The 20612-nt window shown below is 32.6% G+C and overlaps 1 protein-coding gene across 2 annotated transcripts; it reads left to right on the top strand.

Annotated features, from left to right (window-relative positions):
• Positions 1-239: 239 nt before the first annotated feature.
• Positions 240-18806, top strand: LOC143075858 (uncharacterized). Of its 2 annotated transcripts, none has more exons than XM_076251443.1 (4): positions 240-341; positions 2419-4292; positions 6432-6593; positions 17068-18806. In XM_076251443.1, the coding sequence occupies exons 2-4, from the start codon at positions 2442-2444 to the stop codon at positions 18355-18357; spliced, it is 3303 nt and encodes a 1100-aa protein (XP_076107558.1). In that variant the 5' UTR covers positions 240-341; positions 2419-2441; the 3' UTR covers positions 18358-18806. The 2 variants fall into 2 exon arrangements, with proteins under 2 accessions (XP_076107558.1, XP_076107559.1); XM_076251444.1 differs by having other exon boundaries at positions 310-389.
• The last annotated feature ends 1806 nt before the right edge of the window (positions 18807-20612 follow it).

The following is a 20612-nucleotide window of genomic DNA, read 5'->3' as shown; positions in this document are numbered from 1 at the left end:
TTATACCAATTATTTCATGGAATAAGATCTTGCACTTAACATTACTTTTCTTCTTATTTTTTTTTTTTAATTAAAAATTTTACTAGAAATTGTTCAATACTTTTTTTTCTATGTGTGTGTGTGTTTTTTTTTTTTTAAAGTAATTTGGATTTTTTCCTGTAAAAGTTCACGAATGATTCAAATATTTGTTGTGGTGCGTTGTTAATTTAATTCCCGTTAGTTTATACTCATACCATATACAAACTTTCTAGGGGCAAACAATCTAGCCGTTGATATGCACCGTGCTCATGGTATATTTTGACAGACAGAGAAGACTTTGCCGAAAACTCTTGATATCATAGGTATAAAACAGTTGACATTTGATGTCAGATTGGTTCGCACATGTTAGTGTTAGTATTAACACGGGGTTTTAAGAAGATAAAATGTGTGGTAAAGGGTCCAACAATTGAGGAACAAGGGGCCCAAAAGAGGTCAAAATAAGTATTTTTTTCTAGTTTCCAGACAATAACTTATGTGAAAGCCAAAAACAATATTTTTATAATACTTTGTATAAATTACTTATATCAGTCAAGGGTCTAACTTAAATAAGTTATTAGAGAAAAATAACAAACATGTTGTTATTATGGGCTAAAATATAAAAATACTGTAATAACATAAATTACAGCTTAATTTTACCTTACAGGCCTTGTCTAATTAATTTACTATGGTTGATCAAAATAGTATTAATGGAATTTAAAAAGTAGTTATCAAGGTAATATATTAAGCTAATGCGCAAAGTTTCAATTATTCCTATGTGCCCACAAAAGATAAAATATTTATGATATATATTTAACTGATTACAAACGCGTATGTTACTACAGATTAAGGAAAAAAAGTAGACAACTCATGAATGTGTCTGTAATAACACATGCATTTTATTTTTCTTTAATAACTTATTTAAGTTCAGTCAGAGCTCAGACATAAATAAGTCTGAATCTGCTTTTGACTCATAGAGGTGTACATTTGTAAGTTTAGGATTTGTCTCCATTTCATGCAAGACAAAATTCGACTTTAATAAGTCAAATATTGTTAAGCAAGAAATAATTGACCAGAATCAAAATGTTGCAAATATCGACTCCTACATAAAGACAGAAAACAATCGAGCAGAATTACACACATTTACAGTTTGTTTTTAATATGGTCTTAAATATATCATATTACTTCAAATCTAAATAGCAAGACATAAAGCAAAAATATAACTATATTTTTTGTACTAGTTATGAAATATTTAAATCACCTAGGACAGATTGTAATGGCAACCATTTTTTATCTATATATTCTTTTTGTGTAGGCGATAAGATATTCACTGACAGTGTATGTTGTTCTATTCTTATATGTACAGTATTTCAAATATATATATAGCAATAAAATTTTATAATATAAAACTGATCCACTATGCTACAATTTTGATCAAATGTTGGATTGATTCAATCAATACTGATCAAGCAATAAAGAAATGTGGACACTTGTTTTCTGTCTATATCATGTATTAAAAGATTACTGTTGATCATCTCAAGGAGAAAAATATTTTTTTTTATGCCCCTGCCATAGCAGAAGGAGCCTTAAGTTTTACCTTTGTCCTTATGTCCCAAAATTGGTTTACGTTCCCAAACTTTAGTTTGCCTCAACCATTTATGTTAGAAAACTTATATACACAATGCTTATTACAACGTACATGCATTACCAAAAAAAAAGATCAAGTTTGAATTTTGGTAGTGTCACTAGTAACATAATTACCGTTCTATAATTTGTCCCTTAACCATGTTAACAAACAGAAAAATTGTTGACAAGTTCAGCCACAAATTTAAAATCATGAACAAAGGAAGATAACTCCAAACTCAAATTTAAATTGTCTGGCAAAATGCAATTTAAAATTGAAAGTGAGAGTAATCTTTACCCATAAGTGCTCACAAGCACTTTATTGAGTTTTCTGGCAATGAATTTGAATGTTTATCTGTACAAAATAACTCTTTATTTGTATACCTTACAGTTGATGTGATTTGTCATTCAGTCTGTATAAAACATGCAAAATGTATGTAAAGTACATGTAGCATGGCGTAGATGGGAATATTTATGTAAAATTACTGTCTGTTTCCACTATTTTAGGTTAGGGTATAACCTAGCTAGCCTTATGAAAATAACAGTTTGTATAACTTTTTATTGTCATGTGGTATGATTGCCAGTGAAACAAATCTCAACCAGATTAAAAAAATAATTAACTTTAGATGTTAGCAACTGTAGGTGCATGGTTGTACAGCTGTCAACAATAAGCAAACCCCATAACTAATTTGCCTGCTTTATGTTTTTATTTGAATTATTTTTTTTGGGGGGATGGTTTTAAAATTTATAATTTATGATAACAAATTTCTTCTCTTCTAGGTAGCAGTATCCATCTATCCATCATGGATTATAATATCACTATTCCTGAATACTCTCGAGATCTCTCAAAACACATGTACCGGTTACAGCAGTCTGGTCTGTTTTGTGATGCATGGCTAGTGTGTAAAGATGGGGTTGTCTTTGTACATAAACTGGTACTGGTGGCATGTGGCAGTGCTTACCTTCTGCAGCAGCTCTCAACAGATACCAGTTCTAATACACAATGTCAAGTTTTCTTGAAAGATTACTCGTTGAAAACAGTTTATGATTTTGTACAAGCTCTGTATACAGGAAGTTTTACCTTGAATCATGAGCGGGCATTTGATTTGTTGAATCTTTGCACTTTTTTGGATGTGAGTATATTTACAACTTCTGTTCAAGGCGTTGTGAACAGTGATGCCAATCTAAAACAGCAACTGGAGAAGAGACAAAATAGCAACAACAAGAATTGTGTATTTTATGACGTAGAAATTGCCCAAGACTCTTTTTCTGCTCCGCTGAAGATACCTATGAAGCTACTGGAAGATAACGTTATTTTGGAAAGAATAGGGGACAGTACTATTAATACTAAAGGTCATTGTTCTCAACCTAGTGGAGCAATTTCAAAGAGGACTTGGACATCAATTTTGAATTCAGATTGTGTAGACAATAACAAGAGAAAAACCAATGTAGATTTATCTAATACTGACAGCGACAATACTAAAGGTCAAAGTTCTCAATCTAGTGATTCAATTTCAAAGAGGACTTGGACATCAATTTTGAATTCAAATTGTGTAGACAATAAAAAGAGAAAAAACAATGTAAATTCATCTAATATTGACAGCGGCATTCCACATAAACAGGCAAGAGTTTTAGAACAATCAAAGAATGATGTTCAAACAAAGCCAAATATTTGTTCACAACAGATAAAACAAGAAAAAGAAAAACCCAAGATTGTTAAACATGTAGAAGATAAAGAAAAAGGTCAGGGTAGCACCATACAGAGTGATCATGCATTTGAAGTACATAATAAGAAAGGTGTTTCGAAAAAAACTGAAAGACTGTCAGCAATTTCTGGCCTGCTATATGAGGTAGATGAAGATAGTAGCAAAGGAACGATTACTGATAAAGATGAAAATAGTAGCGAAGCAACAATTACTGATATAGATGAAAATAGTAGTGATGGCTCTATTATTGAGTTACAAGTAGATAAATCAATAATCAAAGGTAGTTCAGAAAAGTCAAAACCTTTACCAACAAGCAAAGTTAATTCAGAAAAATCAAAACCTTTACTTTCAACAAGGGATAGTTCAGAAAAATCAAAAACTTTATCAACCAGCATGGGTAGTTCAGAAAAACAAAAACATTTACCAACAAGCAAAGGTCAAACAAAAACATTACCAACATGTACAAGTAAAGTTAGTTCAGTAAAGTCAAAAACTTTATCAACCAGCAATGGTCAAACAAAAACATTACCAACATGTTCAAGTAAAGGTAGTTCAGAAAAATCAAAAATTTTATCAACAAGCATGGACAGTTCAGAAATATCAAAAGCTTTAACAAATAGCATGGGTAGTTCAAAAAATTCAAAAACTTTACCAACATTGAGCACAGACCAGGGTATTTTAGCTAAAACTGAAAAACAAGAGTGGAAATGTCAACTTTGTCAGAAAGTTTCAAAAGATTTTGTTGAAAAGGAAGATGGGCAGCACATATGTACAGGTTGTGATAGTCTGTTTTCTGGTGAAGATAATCAGACAGATGGCGGAGCTAATCAGATAGATAGTGAAGACAATTCTTTAGATGGTGAAGCCAATGCAACAGAAGGAGAAGACAATCAGTCAGATGGCGAAGAAAATATGGAAAAAGTATCAGAAATAAAGATAGAGAAAAAGGTACTTACTTTTATGACACTAAGTACTAAACATCATCATCATGATCTTTAACAATGAAAAAAAAAGAAAATTTAATTTTTTATACATAATCATGATAATAATGATAATTATTAAAGATATTAAAGCTCAATTTACAAACTTTTCAGTTTTAAAACACAAATTTAACAGAGTACAACAATGATTTTTATACGACCCCATTTGGGGTTGTATGTTGTTAGCATGTCGTCTAGATCCGAAGACATTTGGTTTCTGGACAATAACTTAAGTTTAAGTGTATCACAGGTTCAGACTTTTTTGGTTGATAGTCCCAACCATTTAGAAATTAGGGGCCAAAAAGGGGATAAAAAAGCTTTTTTTTTTTTATAGTTTCTGGACAATAATTTGGTTATAATTAAGTATTTTGATTGCTCTGAAATTGTACCACAAGGTTAAATACCACAAGTTGAAGGTTGGGATTAATTTTGGGGGTAATTGCCCATCCACTCAATAAATAAAGGGCCAAAAAGGGTCTTAAACAAGCAATTGTTCTAGTTTTGAGACAATAACAATGAATAACTAATTCATGTAATTAGGAATACTAAATAATGTTCTAAATTCACTATGTTCAAACAAGCATAAAGTATTTATGTGCTTAATCTATAATCTCTAATCTTTTATAGCATACATATCTAAGTACATTCAAATATGAAACATTGTACATGTTATAGGATACATGTGGGTTATTCAATGTGCACCACATTTTTTTTGTTCTTTCTTAAAAGACAGAAAAAATATAACAGTCATTCCTTATAACTTAATTCTCAATTCTTTAGGTTTCCTCTACAACCATCTATATAGTTCATACTATTCTGACTCACCAGTTGTACAGTTGTGAGAAACTGGTATGGGAACTAGGTCGATGCCACTGCTGGGCGAGTTTAATTTCCCCGCAGGTATCACCAGCCCAGTAGTCAGCACTTCTGTGTTGACTTCAGTTATCATTGATATGTTCATAATTATAAATTAACTATTAACAAATTTTGAATTTTTTAAAAAAAAAACTAAGGCTTTTCTACCTCAGGAATAGATTACCTTAGCTGTATTTGGCAAAACTTAAAGGAATGTTTGGTCCTCAATGCTCTTCAACTTTGTACTCTTTTTAAGACAAATCGCGCGTCTGGCGTAAATATAAAATTTGGATCCTGGTATCTATGATCAGTTTATTTACAGAATATGCATCATATTTTTTGTGACATCCATGACAAATTGCAAACACGGATGTGACATTTGACTTGCAAAATGTCAAACAGTCAAACAAAACTTCTGTCAGACTAAAGTTATGAATTTATTATGAGAAGCCATTTACCAATGATTCTTCAGCTTACAACTACAACCAATTACATGATTAAAGTATTTTTGACGCTTTAGGAACTTATTTGTGAGTAACTGGAATGGAAACTAAAAAAATACGCTTTATAATTTTGAGATTGCCATTAATCTTTTTTTTTTTATCCCTTTTTTATTTCAAACTTTTACTCACTGATGCATAGTTTTAGGAATGAGAACAAGAAGGTTATTACATGTATTACTTATTATTTCATTGCATTTAAAATAGTTTCCCATGTTATTTTTATCTAAAAATTAGCATGTTAAACTTGGCAATGTAACATCCATCATAAAAGCTGTGCCTATGTTTGAACATCTTTTTACAGGTATTGAACCAAAGCACTATCTTTATGATAACATAGCTCAAATCTGAAATGGTAAAGAAATCTCTGATATATTTAAAAGTCATATATATATTAAATTAAATGTGATGGACGTTATGTCACACATATGTTACACTCTATCTGATCCTTTCCCATATATGTATATGCGGTATAAGCTTTGCTCATTGTTGAAGACGGTACGGTTACCTATAATTTTTAATTTCTGTGTCATTTTGGTCTCTTGTGGAGAATTGTCTCATTAGCAATCATACCACATCTTCTTTTTAATATATAAAATTGTAATCTGATTTATTTCAACGTTTATATTGGTGAATCAAGTGAATAATTTATCTAGATCACTTTAATTCTTTTTTCAAAGTTATTTTCTATTTTTCATGGGCTTTTACTTTGAGTATTATCCATGGCTTTATCTTTTGCCATTTTTTTAAAGGAAATACATAATGGAAAGGTTATGCAGTATGATTATCAATCATTAGTGGACGCTTATTATGCTGTGAAGGAGGGAGGAATGTCCATGAAGGCAGCCTGTAAACATTTTTGTGTTAACAAGTTAGAACTCCAACGAAGAGTAAGCGGGAAAATAAGTATAGATGTAAGTATGTACTAATCAAGACTCTGTCATTAAGAACTTAAATCCTGATCAACTTTTTGGTGAAAACAAAAACATTTAAACACCTTTAATTCAGAAATTATTGCGATGTTTTTATTATTGTGTAAAATGAGACAAGGTTATGTTTTGAATTTTTTTATATGACTTGAACAGGATTATTCTAAATATCACTAAAATGAATAAGCAACATTTTGAGCAATGAACATGATTAAGCTTGCAACATGTCAATATATAATTCTTTTTTTTACCGTGAAATATTTGCTGACATGTGATACATTAAAAGCACATATCACATGTATAACATGGCACTAGGACATCTGTAAGAATGATAAATTTTAAAGATTTTCATCTGGTCAGTACTGCTATTGAATAAAATGTAAAATCACAAAAATACTTGTGAGAAAGTGTCCGTTGTGCAGAGTTGCTATAGGTGACGAATACCACTATGTAATGGAATGCAGCAGTCTCTTGACAGAGAGAACACTATTTATTGACAAGAAATACCTAACGAACTTTAATGTTTAAAATTTAATGCTATTATGAACCAAAAACAGAAATCTAAACTTCGAAAATTGTGCCAATTTATTAGAATTATAAATGAAAAACTGGATTCTCTCTGATGTTAACCTGTCGGCTATACTGATCATACCGTTGTAAAAACTCATATTTAATGCTTCCTCAACAAATGTACATATATGCAATGTAATGTAAACTAATGTGTTTTTCTGTATACCTTTGTTCAACTCAGGTGATACCAGAATAAAATAATATATAAGGAAAACAGTGTTCTCCCCAGGCTGTTATAGCATCGTGGTACCGCGACGCTATATTTTTTCACCGTGATGCTATAATAATTCCCGCGACGCTATAATTATTTTGAAGATGCTATTTTACATGTCCTCAATTTCGAACTTTCATCTATTATCGATTATGATCATAAAAATTATATCACCTTTAATTGTAATCCCTTTAAGTCGGACACTAAAAGCAATTAAGAGATTAAATAGCCAGGTGTTAATTGCCCTCAGGGTGATAACTGTTTGGATGCGAATATCCCAAACTGACACTGTGACATGACTAATACCACGTGTCTGCATTCACCAATTTCGACATGGAAAAATGCAATCACAAAAACAATTCGAAATCTATGTTTTGTATTACAAAATTTCGAAGATTAAAACAATTTTTTTTAAAAGGTCGTTTATTTGTACAACTCTCCAAAAAAATACTTTCTTTCTCTTCCGGTAATACGAGAGCGAGAATTTTGGATTTGAGCTAAAATAAATTTTATACTTCTTTAAAAAGTGATCATAATTGGCTTAAGTTTATGTTTAATTCATTTAATGCATTAAAAGCGTCTTATTCATTCACAATCTCTTGTCAAACAATGTTTATTCTCGGACTCATTTTCGTAAACTTTTCTACGGCCGCCATTGCACATTTTTGTGTAAACTACGGATCGGAACCGGACCAGATATGACAAAAATCCGCATTTTCACGATTATGACAACAGACGGACGGTAGACCGAAAAAATATACCAATAGAGAAAACTACGCATTAATAGACTATTTGTTAGATAACTTTGTTGAAAATACGTATCATTTTGATGTAAAGATAAGAAACAACAGGGACTAATTCATTCAGTGCCATGAAACAATGAATTTCATAAACATGATAAAAAAAAGTTTTTAAATTGATATTTTTTTTGCTACTTTTGCTACTTTATCTTTACTTAATATAATATAAAAAAATAGTTAATTTTGTGTACTAGATATTTAGTTTTGTATATATACAGGTTGCACTATAATGAACCATTCATTCATTTGACTTATTGTTGGGTAACTGAAAGCACATATTTATTTTTATTTGGCACAAGAGGAAAAAAATAATTCTGTAACTATAAATGAATAAAGAAAACATAAACTGAAACAACTGTTTTTGTTGTTATTTTAATTGTATTCTCAGTTATTAATTGAACAATATAAACTAAAACATATAAAGGAAATAGGGCATCTTCGCGACGCGACAAATGACATTAAAAAAAAATACAGTTAATTTTTTTTGCGCAAAATGTGATGCTATCCAAAATTTCTGGGGAGAACACTGAGGAAAATTCAAAACAGAAAGTCCCCAATCAAAACAAAAGCTCAAACAAATAAAATGAATGGATTGATTTGATTTTGATCTTTGTAGTTTTAATGTAACTTTTAAGCACTACATTTAGGCTATTTTGGAAAACCATGACCTTTGATAGGAAAACTAACAATCCTAGTCAGTTGGAGTTGAGTGCACTTGCACGATCAAGGTTTGAACTCACAACCTCAGTTTTGACTGGCTAGTGATTACAGTAGTAGCTACTTAGACCACTCAGCCACCGCGGCCCTTTCAAAAGAAAAGACAATAACTGTCATATTCTTGCCTTGGTACAGACATTTTCCTAATAATAACAGTGGTAGATTCAAAATAGACGTGACAACCTCCCATTTTAAATGAAAAGTTACCTAGCTTATGATGGTCAGAAGAAAATAGCCGAAAAAAATGAAAAATGTCACTTTTGAAAAAACTGATAGAGCACAAAATCCTATTTTAAAAAGTATTAAAAAAAACCAAGACTTTTATTAGATCAATTCTAATAGTTCAGTCAATCTAAGTTTGAACCTTAAACTAGGCCTAAAATAAAATTTCATTTGTTTGGCATTGCCGCCCGACCCACTGAAAAACTTGCCGCCCAAATAATTTTATTTGCGTTTCAGAAATTTATTTTTTTTTATTTAAAAAAAATCGAACTTGTGCCGGAATTTGATCGTATCCGCCGAGTTTGTTCCTGGCTTTACTTATTTCAAATCACGATCTTTAAAGCGCTTGCCTTACACTGTATTGGGAGCAAACATTTAAATGACATGGAATAGAAAAAGTCTGCCAAAAGTAATGTCAAAGAGGCCGACAGGGGAAAGCATCTCCCTATGCTGCAATGCATTGGTTAAGGCCAATAAGGGAGATGGATTTAATCAAAAATCAAATTTTCAGCTATTCTTTGAAAGAAACGTTCTGAGACACCTTGTAGAGGACTCAAATTTTATCTTTTGTAAAGCAGAAACAGATGATGTCTGCTCGACTTTGTCGCTTCATGAGATAGAAGTTTTTCACCGGGACATCACAGAACAAATATGCGTGGCTCTTAAATTTGTTGAATATGCGTGGCTCTTACATTTGTTGAACTTATTAAATATTTGAAATTTATCATTGACAAATCTTCCCTTGAACCAGAGAACAATGTATCTACTATAGTCAGAACCACAATGATGCATTCAAGATAATTATGGCTGTAATCACCAAATCTTAAAGACCAAAATGGTCCCAGATTTACAGGTTATAGTAGTTTTGTACCAGTAGATGCTAGCCTGGTACAAAACATACATATTTTAAAGACTAGCATCTTGTGTCAATTGAAGTACTTCCCCCCTTTTCTTAATAACATGAATAAGATAATTCTTAAAACATAAAAGATACTGACAGAAACATATTTATAAACGTATCTTGTGTACTAGTGATGAATAAAATCCCCTCCTTTTCCACAATTCTAAGGGCTCATTAATTTATCTGTATTCATGTAATGCATGTCCAGATTTCTGTTAATCAAACAAGCATTACAACCCATAATTTATTTATCTGCAAAAATTGTCTGTCCTGCTGCATATTTCCATTTTGAATTTATCATACGTTTTAAACCTAGCCCTGATAAACCTTGCACTTAAGTATATTAATATAAACACCATGTCTATTTGTGCCAACCTTTCAAATTTTTAATATTTTGCTATCCTAATTTGGTACAGATCCTTTATCCTCAAAACTTATCAGGGGCAGTAGGCGTGTTTGTATGGTAGTTTGTCACACCTTACATGTATGATTACTAGCCTCTAGGTATTGGTTTGAGCCCTAGTTGGGCAGTTGCAAAATTAAGGTTTGATTTTCATGTCATATGTGGTAAGGTTAGTCAGTTTCCTACCGCAGGTTGGCGTTTTCCTTCAAGTACTACAGTTTAGTACGCCACTAAAACTGACTGCCATGAAATTGCCCATATGGTGTAGAAAGTGATGTTTATAAAACCAAGACAAACAATCAAAGTTTTAAATCTTTGTCCATTTGTACAAGGAGCCGTAGTGGTTGAGCCATTTAACTTATGGTAATTTTACCAAACTGTGACCACAACTTCAAGATGTGACATCAGGCCTCTGTTCAATGGGCAGTCCCACAATAAACATTCAATTTTCATGTCATACATCTTATATGGTTAATTTGTCAGTTTCCTGCCTCAGTTCTGTGTTTTTTTCTGGGTACTTTGATTTACTCTGCCAATAAAACTGACTTTCTTGCATGAAATTATCCATATGATATAGAATGTGACATTGACGGTTGACCCCTTTCAAAGAATCCACCAGCATGTACACACAACAATGCTGCAATGCTTTAGACAACATTGGTCTAGAGACTTCATGATTTACATGTATAAAGCTTTTAAATGTAAAAAAAAAAAAAAAAAATCCCTACCTACCTACCCACCTGCTGATAGTGTGGGTCGGCAATGCCAAACAAACAATTTTTTAAGGGTGGCCCTAATTACAACAGAAAATGTTTCAGTTCCAATCTATAGCATTTAGACCAAAATACACACAGAAAAAAGTCCCATAAAATATAACTTGAGGAAAACTCAAAATCAGCATATTAAATTTCTTATGGAAATTCACATTGGAAAGGGAGGTAACTCCACAAAAATTAGTTTTTTGGTTGATTTTCTTAAAATTCATGTAAAGTATGATACTTTGATGGGGTTATAAGTTCGTATTTGACTATCTTATATAATCTTCTGCTCATGAAATGTACGAAACCAAAGTGTTATGGGTATTTTTTTTTGTTGTTGCACTTTTTTCATTCAAGAAATAGCAAATTTATGGCTTCCAGACCATTTAAAAAAAATATTGTGAATATTTGGTATTGTTTATATCTGTAAATTATATTTGTTCAGCATCTACCATGTTTAAAGAAACTTTACACCACAAAAGAAGAGTATATACTTAATTAGTTTTATTAAGTCTCCCAAACAAAGTTTGGAGACTTATTGTTTTTGCTCAGTTCTTATTACATGTATTTTTATTATTCTTCGGCTTCTTCTTCTTCTTCTTCCGCCACTTTAAAAAATGAACTTGTCCGCAGCGTTTCTCCAAAACCGCTTGTCAGAATGACTTAGGATTTCATAAAATGGTAGACTAATACGTCTAGGTGAGCCATCAATCTTTCGTTTGTGCATTGGGGTCTCTTAAGGGGTATTTGGGGGGGGGGGGGGTAGAAAGGAGGGAGGGGTTTACTATAGAACCCTATGGGATTTTATTTCTAAAATTTTCAAATGAATATAACTTAAAAACTGTAAGTGATTATAAAGATACATGCAGTCTTCAGAAATGATTATAGGACAATAAAACAAATCACATGAAATATAGGGGGAGTCCCTGGGGGGTCATCCCCACCCCCTTCAATTTGAGATCATTTGAGAATATGCTTTTATCTTGTAAACGGTCCAGATCCCGACCCCTAAACCATACATATTCTTGAATGGGACCATTAAACAAATCAAATGAAATTAAAAGGAGGCCCGGGAGGTCATCCCCACCCCGTTCAATTTGAAAATTTGCTATTATCTTGTAAACGGTCCAGATCCCCACCCCTAAACCATATATATTCTTGTAGGGGACATTAAAACAAATGAAATAAAATAAAAGGGAAGTCCCTAGGGGGTCACCCCACCCCCTCTTGTTTGAAACTTTTTGTAAACGGTCCAGATCCCCACCCCTTAATCATAAATATTCTTGAATGGGACCATAAAAAAAAATCAAATAAAATTAAAAGGAGGTCCCCGGGGGTCATCCCCACCCCGTTCAATTTGAAAATGTGCTATTATTTTGTACACGGTCCAGATCCCCACCCCTAAACCATATATATTCTTGTAGGGGACAATAAAACAAAGGAAATGAAATAAAAGGGAAGTCCCTAGGGGGTCACCCCACCCCCTCTTGTTTGAAACTTTTTGTAAACGGTCCAGATCCCCACCCCTTAATCATAAATATTCTTGAATGGGACCATAAAAAAAAATCAAATAAAATTAAAAGGAGGTCCCCGGGGGTCATCCCCACCCCGTTCAATTTGAAAATGTGCTATTATCTTGTACACGGTCCAGATCCCCACCCCTAAACCATATATATTCTTGTAGGGGACAATAAAACAAAGGAAATGAAATAAAAGGGAAGTCCCTAGGGGGTCACCCCACCCCCTCTTGTTTGAAACTTGTAAACGATCAACATCCCCAGCCCTTAACCATACATATTCTTGTATGGGACCATAAAACAAATCACATAAAATTAAATGGAAGTTCCTGGGGGTCACCCCTACCCCGTTCAATTTGAGAATGTACTATTATCTTGAAAACGGTCCAGATCCCCACCCCTAAACCATATATATTCTTGTAGGGGACAATAAAACAAATGAAATCGAAATAAAAGGGAAGTCCAGAGGGGTTCACCCCATCCCCTCTTGTTTGAAAACTTGTAAACAGTCAACATCCCCACCCCTAAACCATATATATTCTTGTAGGGGACAATAAAACAAATGAAATGAAATAAAAGGGAAGTCCCTAGGGGGTCACCCCACCCCTTTTTGTTTGAAAACTTATAAACGATCAACATCCCCACCCCTAAACCATATACATGTATATTATTGTATGGGACAATAAAGCTAATCAAATGAAATTAAAGGGAAGTGCCTGGGGTCGTCCCCACCCTGTTCAATTTGAGAATGTGCTATAATCTTGTAAAGCCATATATATTCTTGTATGGGACAAAAAATCAAATCAAATGAACATGGGACCATATGAATGGGGAGTTATTGGAGCTTTGTTTGGGAGACTTCGTAACAGCATCCTGTTACAATTACTTCTTGTTCAATTTACAATGATTTAAGATTCTTACTTTGACATGGTGAAGAGTTTAAAAAATGGTCAACTAATTGATTATGAAATCAAGGTTGTAGCTTGATAACAGATATGAAAACATCTTTAGAGTTGTTTGTTATACTATAAAGACAACTAAAATATCAAAAATCAACACATTTTCTGTAATAGAAGCGGTAAAGTAATGATTTGTATCAATTTTTATTGATTTTTCTGCCTTTTTTGCCCGAGTTATCTCCCAAATCAATGCAAATCTCCATAGGAATTTTAAAATTGTGATATTTAAGTTTTTCTCAGGTCAGATTTTATGGCACTTTTTCTGTGAATATTTTGGGTATAATGCTAAAGATTAAAACTTAAAAATATTCTGTTGTAACTATAATGACAGGGTCAAATTTATGCTAGATTAACTGGACTATAAGCTTCATAGATAAATGTACTAATTAAATAATTTGGGGTGGATTTTTTTTTGTGTATAGTATACATAATATGCATGTTTTAGCTAATAATTTATTTCTTGGTTTGCCAAATTCTTTATACACACCTAAAAAAAATTGCACTTGAACATTTAAACTTTGTGTAGAGGCAGATTCCAAATAAGAAAGTTGAAAAGTTCCCAAAAATATATTTAACAAAATCAACTTCAATGAAGTTCTGTTTTGGAATACAGGTTATACTTATATAAGTAAATACTTTTTGACAAAAAATAGATCTAGTCCCATTATCTTTTTAGCTCACCTTGCCCGAAGGGCCAAGTGAGCTTTTCTCATCACTTGGTGTCCGTCGTCCGTCGTCTGTCGTCGTCCGGCGTCGTTAACTTTTACAAAAATCTCCTCTGAAACTATTGGGCCAAATTTAACCAAACTTGGCCACAATCATCATTGTGGTATCTAGTTTAAAAAATGTGTCCGATGACCCGGTCAATCAACCAAGATGGCCGCCACAGCTAAAAATAGAACATAGGGGTAAAATGCAGTTTTTGGCTTATAACTCAAAAACCAAAGCATTAAGAGCAAAACTGACAGGGGTAAAATTGTTCATAAGGTCAAGATCTATCTGCCCTGAAATTTTCAGATGAATCGGACAACCCGTTGTTGGGTTGCTGCCCCTGAATTGGTAATTTTAAGGCAATTTTGCTGTTTTTGGTTATTATCTTGAATATTATTATAGATAGAGATAAACTGTAAACAGCAATAATGTTCAGCAAAGTAAGATTTACAAATAAGTCAACATGACCGAAATGGTCAGTTGACCCCTTTAGGAGTATTGCCCTTTATAGTCAATTTTTAACCATTTTTCGTAAATCTTAGTAATCTTTTACAAAAATCTTCTCCTCTGAAACTACTGGGCCAAATTAAACCAAACTTGGCCACAATCATCATTTGGGTATCTAGTTTTAAAAATGTGTGGCATGACCCAGCCAACCAACCAAGTTGGCCGCCACGGCTAAAAATAGAACATAGGAGTAAAATTCAGTTTTTGGCTTATAACTCAAAAACCAAAGCATTTAAAGCAAATCTGACATGGAGTAAAATTGTTTATCAGGTCAAGATCTATCTGCCCTGAAATTTTCAGATGAATGGGACAACCTGTTGTTGGGTTGCTGCCCCTGAATTGGTAATTTTAAGGAAATTTTGCTGTTTTTGGTTATTATCTTGAATATTATTATAGATAGAGATAAACTGTAAAAAGCAATAAATGTCAGCAAAGTAAGATCTATGAATAAGTCAACATGATAGAAATGGTTAGTTGACCCCTTTAGGAGTTATTGCCCTTTATAGTAAATTTTTAACCATTTTTCGTAAATCTTAGTAATCCTTTACAAAAATCTTCTCTGAAACTATGTGGCCAAGTTAATTGTAGATAGAAATAATTGTAAGCAGCAAGAATGTTCAGTAAAGTAAGATGTACAAACACATCACCATCACACAATTTTGTCATGAATCCATCTGCGTCCTGTGTTTAATATTCACATAGACCAAGGTGAGCGACACAGGCTCTTTAGAGCCTCTAGTTTAAATAAAGAATTAACACCTTAAAAAAATGTTGCTATCATAACAAAATTGACAGACATTTTGACGGAAAATTTTTATGTTAGCAACTCAAAAAATCCTGATATTTTCAGTATTATCAAGGTTTGGATGTATATCTTGATTTTATATGAAAGGCAAATTGGAATAAAACATTTCTGAACATCTGCACCAATAAAAAAGGAATTTTAATAACTTAAAAAAAGATTATCTTTGAGTTGCTAACATAAGATTTGACAGACATGAACAATGCTGCTAACATAAAATTTGACAGAAATTAAGTTGTTGCTAACATAAAAATTGACGGACTTTTTTGTTGCTAACAACATTTGACGGACATTTGTGTTGCTAACATAACATTTGACAGACTTTTTTGTTGCTAACATAATATTTGACGGACTTTTTTGTTGCTAAAATAAGATTTGACGGATATTATTGTTGCTAACATTAAATTTGACGGACTAAAATGTGTTGCTAACATAAGATATTGACGGTCTTGTTGCTAACATAAGATTGTGCTAACATAAATAAATTTGACAGTCAATATATATTTGACATTTTTAACCAACATTGGAGATTTTATCCTAGTTGAAAGTCATATTAAGAACTCCTGCAAAATACTGCTGCCTGAAATTTAAAAAAGATTTCAACCCAGGACAGATAACTCTAATTTGTAGCACATCCAAATGTTGCTAACATAAAATGTCAAGTTTGACAGAAATTATGTTAGCAACAGAATTGATAAAACTATTGATTAAATAAAGTAAATTGAAAGATCCAAAATGTGTATGTTTAATGTACATTATGAAATACAATTTTAACAGGCTTTTATACGTACCTTCAATGATGTGGCAAGATTTTATGAACCTGTTGCTATCATAAAATTTATTGACAGACGAGCATCTAATAAGTAAGGTATTTGAAATTGAAAAAAATATATATCACAGATGTTTTTAACAAAAGAAAAGCAAAAGATTTAGAAACAGGGATGTTTGAATAATCAAACTACACTAATAAAAACCATTATACCAGTGTCAACTTAAAGCATCGTAAAACATGAACATTGTGTCAAAAAATGGGAAGTAATTTCCGTCAAACAGTTCACATTTTTCATCTTGTTTTGATCATTTCTACTTTTAATGGAAACAATCATATCCAATAATTGGTTTTCTTGCTTTATATAACATTCTTATTCAATATAACATTCACACATTATCATTCAAATAACAGTTAGTATTATTTTTCTTAATTTGTTCTTTTTGACGGAATTTTTCATTTCTTTTTGGAATCTGCCTATAGATTTTACCTAAGAAATACAACATTTATTGCACCACAATTAACAATGAATTCACAGTAATAAAGACTATACATTGTATATCTTTATCTATTGTTAAATTGCAATTTACTCATTATTTGTTTATTTTGTAGATCAATCCACATGATACTCTAATTACTGGTTGTATACATCGTAAGCGTAATAAAAAATATCGATCTTATAGTACGTCAGCAATGGCAGCAGCTTACAAAGCTGTAGTAGAGGACAAGGTTCCTATGCGTTCAGCATCAAAGTTACATGGTGTACCGTTCACAACTCTTATGGATAGGGTTCATGGTAGAATAGACCCTGACTGTACTACCATGGGCAATGGACCTTTCTTTCCCTTAGATAAAGAAAGCAGGTTGGTGACTCACTTGATAGAAATGGGTGAACTTGGGTATGGATATTATCGTCAGGATGTGGTGGACATGGCATCCAACTATGCAATTGCGCTTGATCTGAAAACCAAGAAGGATAAACCCTTGACTCTGATGTGGTACTCAGGCATGATTAAACGATGGCCAGATTTTAAGATTGTAAAATTAAAGGCTTTAGAAGTTGTTAAAGCAAATAATGCCAACAAAGAGACCATTTCTAAGTACTTTAATCAACTTGAAAAAGCTTTACTTAAGTACAATCTCATAGACAAACCTCATTTAATTTACAATGTTGATGAGAAAAGTGTTGCTATTTCAGGAAAAGGTGAAACAGTCACAATTTTGGGTTGTGGAAATGCAGCTGGTAGTGCGTTGCCTCCTTTCTTTATCTTTCCTGGACAGAAAGTGAATGACCAGCTGCTGGAGGGGTCTTCACCAGGATCTGTTGTCACAGTCTCTAAAACTGGAGAGTCTAATTCAGACATTTTTATGGATTTTCTCCGCAATCATTTCATGAAGATAGTCCCAGATAATGAACTTGTGTTGTTATTGTTAGATGGACACGCATCTCATATCCCTGTTAGCACATTTGAATGGGCAAGGAATCATAATATCATACTCCAGTTAATACCAGCATTCACCAGCCATTTTTTGCAACCACTGGATGTAGGTTGTTATGGGCTTCTTAAAGATATCTACAACAGTCTGTGTCATAAAACTATCAGAACAAAAAACTGTGCACTAGATCACAATGATGTGTGCCCCATGGTATGCAAAGCGTACAAAAATGCATTATCAACTAGTAATTTGCAGTCCGCTTTTAGAAAAACAGGAATATATCCATTCACCAAAGATGTCATGGAGTTGCCACTAGAACCATCTGAAGCATTATGCCTCACTGACTCTGAAAGCATTGAAGAAAGCCAGGTTGAGAACATTATTGACTTGCATGTACTAAATGAAGACAATAGTTCATCAGAAGCAGAAATTGTAAATGAGAGAAATCATGTTACTGATATCTAAGAATGTTTGGAGATGAGGTCGAGTAATGCCTGATTTGATTTATTAGATGAGTGGTCAAGGTTAAGGGTAAGGTTTCAGGATTTGATCTGCTATTCACACAGTCAGATCTATGCGTTAATTAGATGGGCACTTATCTTTGGTATATATACAATTGTCTACATTTTGATATCTATTTTTCAAGTTTTTTACCATGACAATTGTTACAAATGTTGAATTATTTAATTTACAGTTGGTTTCATAGTTTCAATGAGCAATAGGTCACCTTTATATAATTTTGAAGGATTGTTTACTGTGTCTACATGGATTCATAAAACCTAGAAAATTGGCATCCAACAAATAATAAAGAATCCACAGTAAGTGGTAAAGTTTTCATGATTAGATCTGTTTATAAGAAATATTCCAGCTATATTGGTATTTTAAAAATTATTAAATTGAACATGTTTGTGTGACACATTGGGTTTATTTGAACTTGGCCCCATTTTTTTATTGATTACAAGTCAAGTAAAATTTTAGTGATTAAGTCCATTTTGTTCAAACTCTATAGAAATCGGTTAATATAAAAAAGAAGATGTGGTATGATTGCCAATGAGACAACTATCCACAAAAGACCAAAATGACACAGACATTAACAACTATAGGTCACCGTACGGCCTTCAACAATGAGCAAAGCCCATACCGCATAGTCAGCTATAAAAGCCCCGATAAGACAATGTAAAACAATTCAAACGAGAAAACTAACGGCCTTATTTATGTAAAAAAATGAACGAAAAACAAATATGTAACACATAAACAAACGACAACCACTGAATTACAGGCTCCTGACTTGGGACAGGCACATACATAAATAATGTGGCGGGGTTAAACATGTTAGCGGGATCCCAACACTCCCCCTAACCTGGGACAGTGGTATAACAGTACAACATAAGAACGAACTATAAAAATCAGTTGAAAAAGGCTTAACTCATCAGATGGACAAAACTACAAGTAGACGTGGCCGGGTACTTATACATCCCGACACAAAAAGACACAATGAACAGATCTGAGAGTACTCGCAGTTATCTGACAGCTAGTTCAAAGCCACTAACAACTAATAAAAAATCATGCATCTAAGACTAAACAATCAATCCGTACACATCCAACATCCAATGGATTTAGCGTAAAGACGTCATAAACAGCCAGAGAAAAACATGACCTTGTGCAATGCCAAGTTACAGGTATCGACAGATTGTAGATCCATGAATATATATATGTATATAACATATTAGTAATATATCGTTAGCTTTTAATTTACTGATAACAAAATCAATATTTATACCAATAAAAACAATATTCAATGATCTTACTACAGTGTTGAATAGGTAACCTTTTAGAATAAGTTTATTTAAAGGAGCGAAAAGTTTACATGGATCATTTTTAAATTTCCGGGCATAGTTAACAACATTTCTGTAAAAATGAGGATGTGCTATCCCGTTTGAAAAAAGTTTTCTACAGGTACAACCAAACTTCAAAACCAAATCTTTATATCTATGGAAAAATTTAGTAAAGGTTTTAAGTAATTTATGGTAACGATATCCCTGGTTTAATCATTTACCAGTAATACATAGGTTGCGTTCATTAAAATCAAAAACGTCACAACAGACACGGGCATAGGGAACAAGTTGTTAAATATAAACACCGTAAGATGGTGCTAAAGGAACATCACCATCTAAAAATGGAAAATTAACAATAGGGAACGAAAAATCGTCTCTTTTGTCGTAAATTTTAGTGTGGAGTTTCCCGTTTAAAACCAAAATATCTAAATCCAGGAAAGGACAGTTATTACCGAATTAATTTGATTTATTTAAAGTAAGTTCCTTGGGGTAAATTTCAGCAGTATATTGAGAAAATTCTTGATTATTTAACGAAAAAATATCATCAAGATAACGGTAAGTGTTGTTGAATTTATCAATTAAACGCAATTTCGACGGGTCTTTACTGAGTTTAGTCATAAACTGTGATTCGTAACAGTACAAAAACAAGTCTGCTATTAAAGGGGCACAATTAGTTCCCATGGGGATACCTGTCGATAAACTTTGTTGCCGAAACGTACATAAATATTATCAAGGAGAAAATTAACAGCTTTAATCATCTCATCACACCTCCAGTAAGTATATCTTTCATATTTACCTTTCTCATTTGAGAATAAGGCTTTAAATGAGTTGCAGCAAATAAATCTACATTCAGCTTTACCAAACGACCATTTAATTAAATAGGAA

The sequence above is a fragment of the Mytilus galloprovincialis genome, chromosome 5 (assembly GCF_965363235.1).
Source record: "Mytilus galloprovincialis chromosome 5, xbMytGall1.hap1.1, whole genome shotgun sequence".
In the NCBI taxonomy this organism is placed as follows: domain Eukaryota; kingdom Metazoa; phylum Mollusca; class Bivalvia; order Mytilida; family Mytilidae; genus Mytilus; species Mytilus galloprovincialis.
This window is presented reverse-complemented; position numbering and strand designations above follow the sequence as displayed.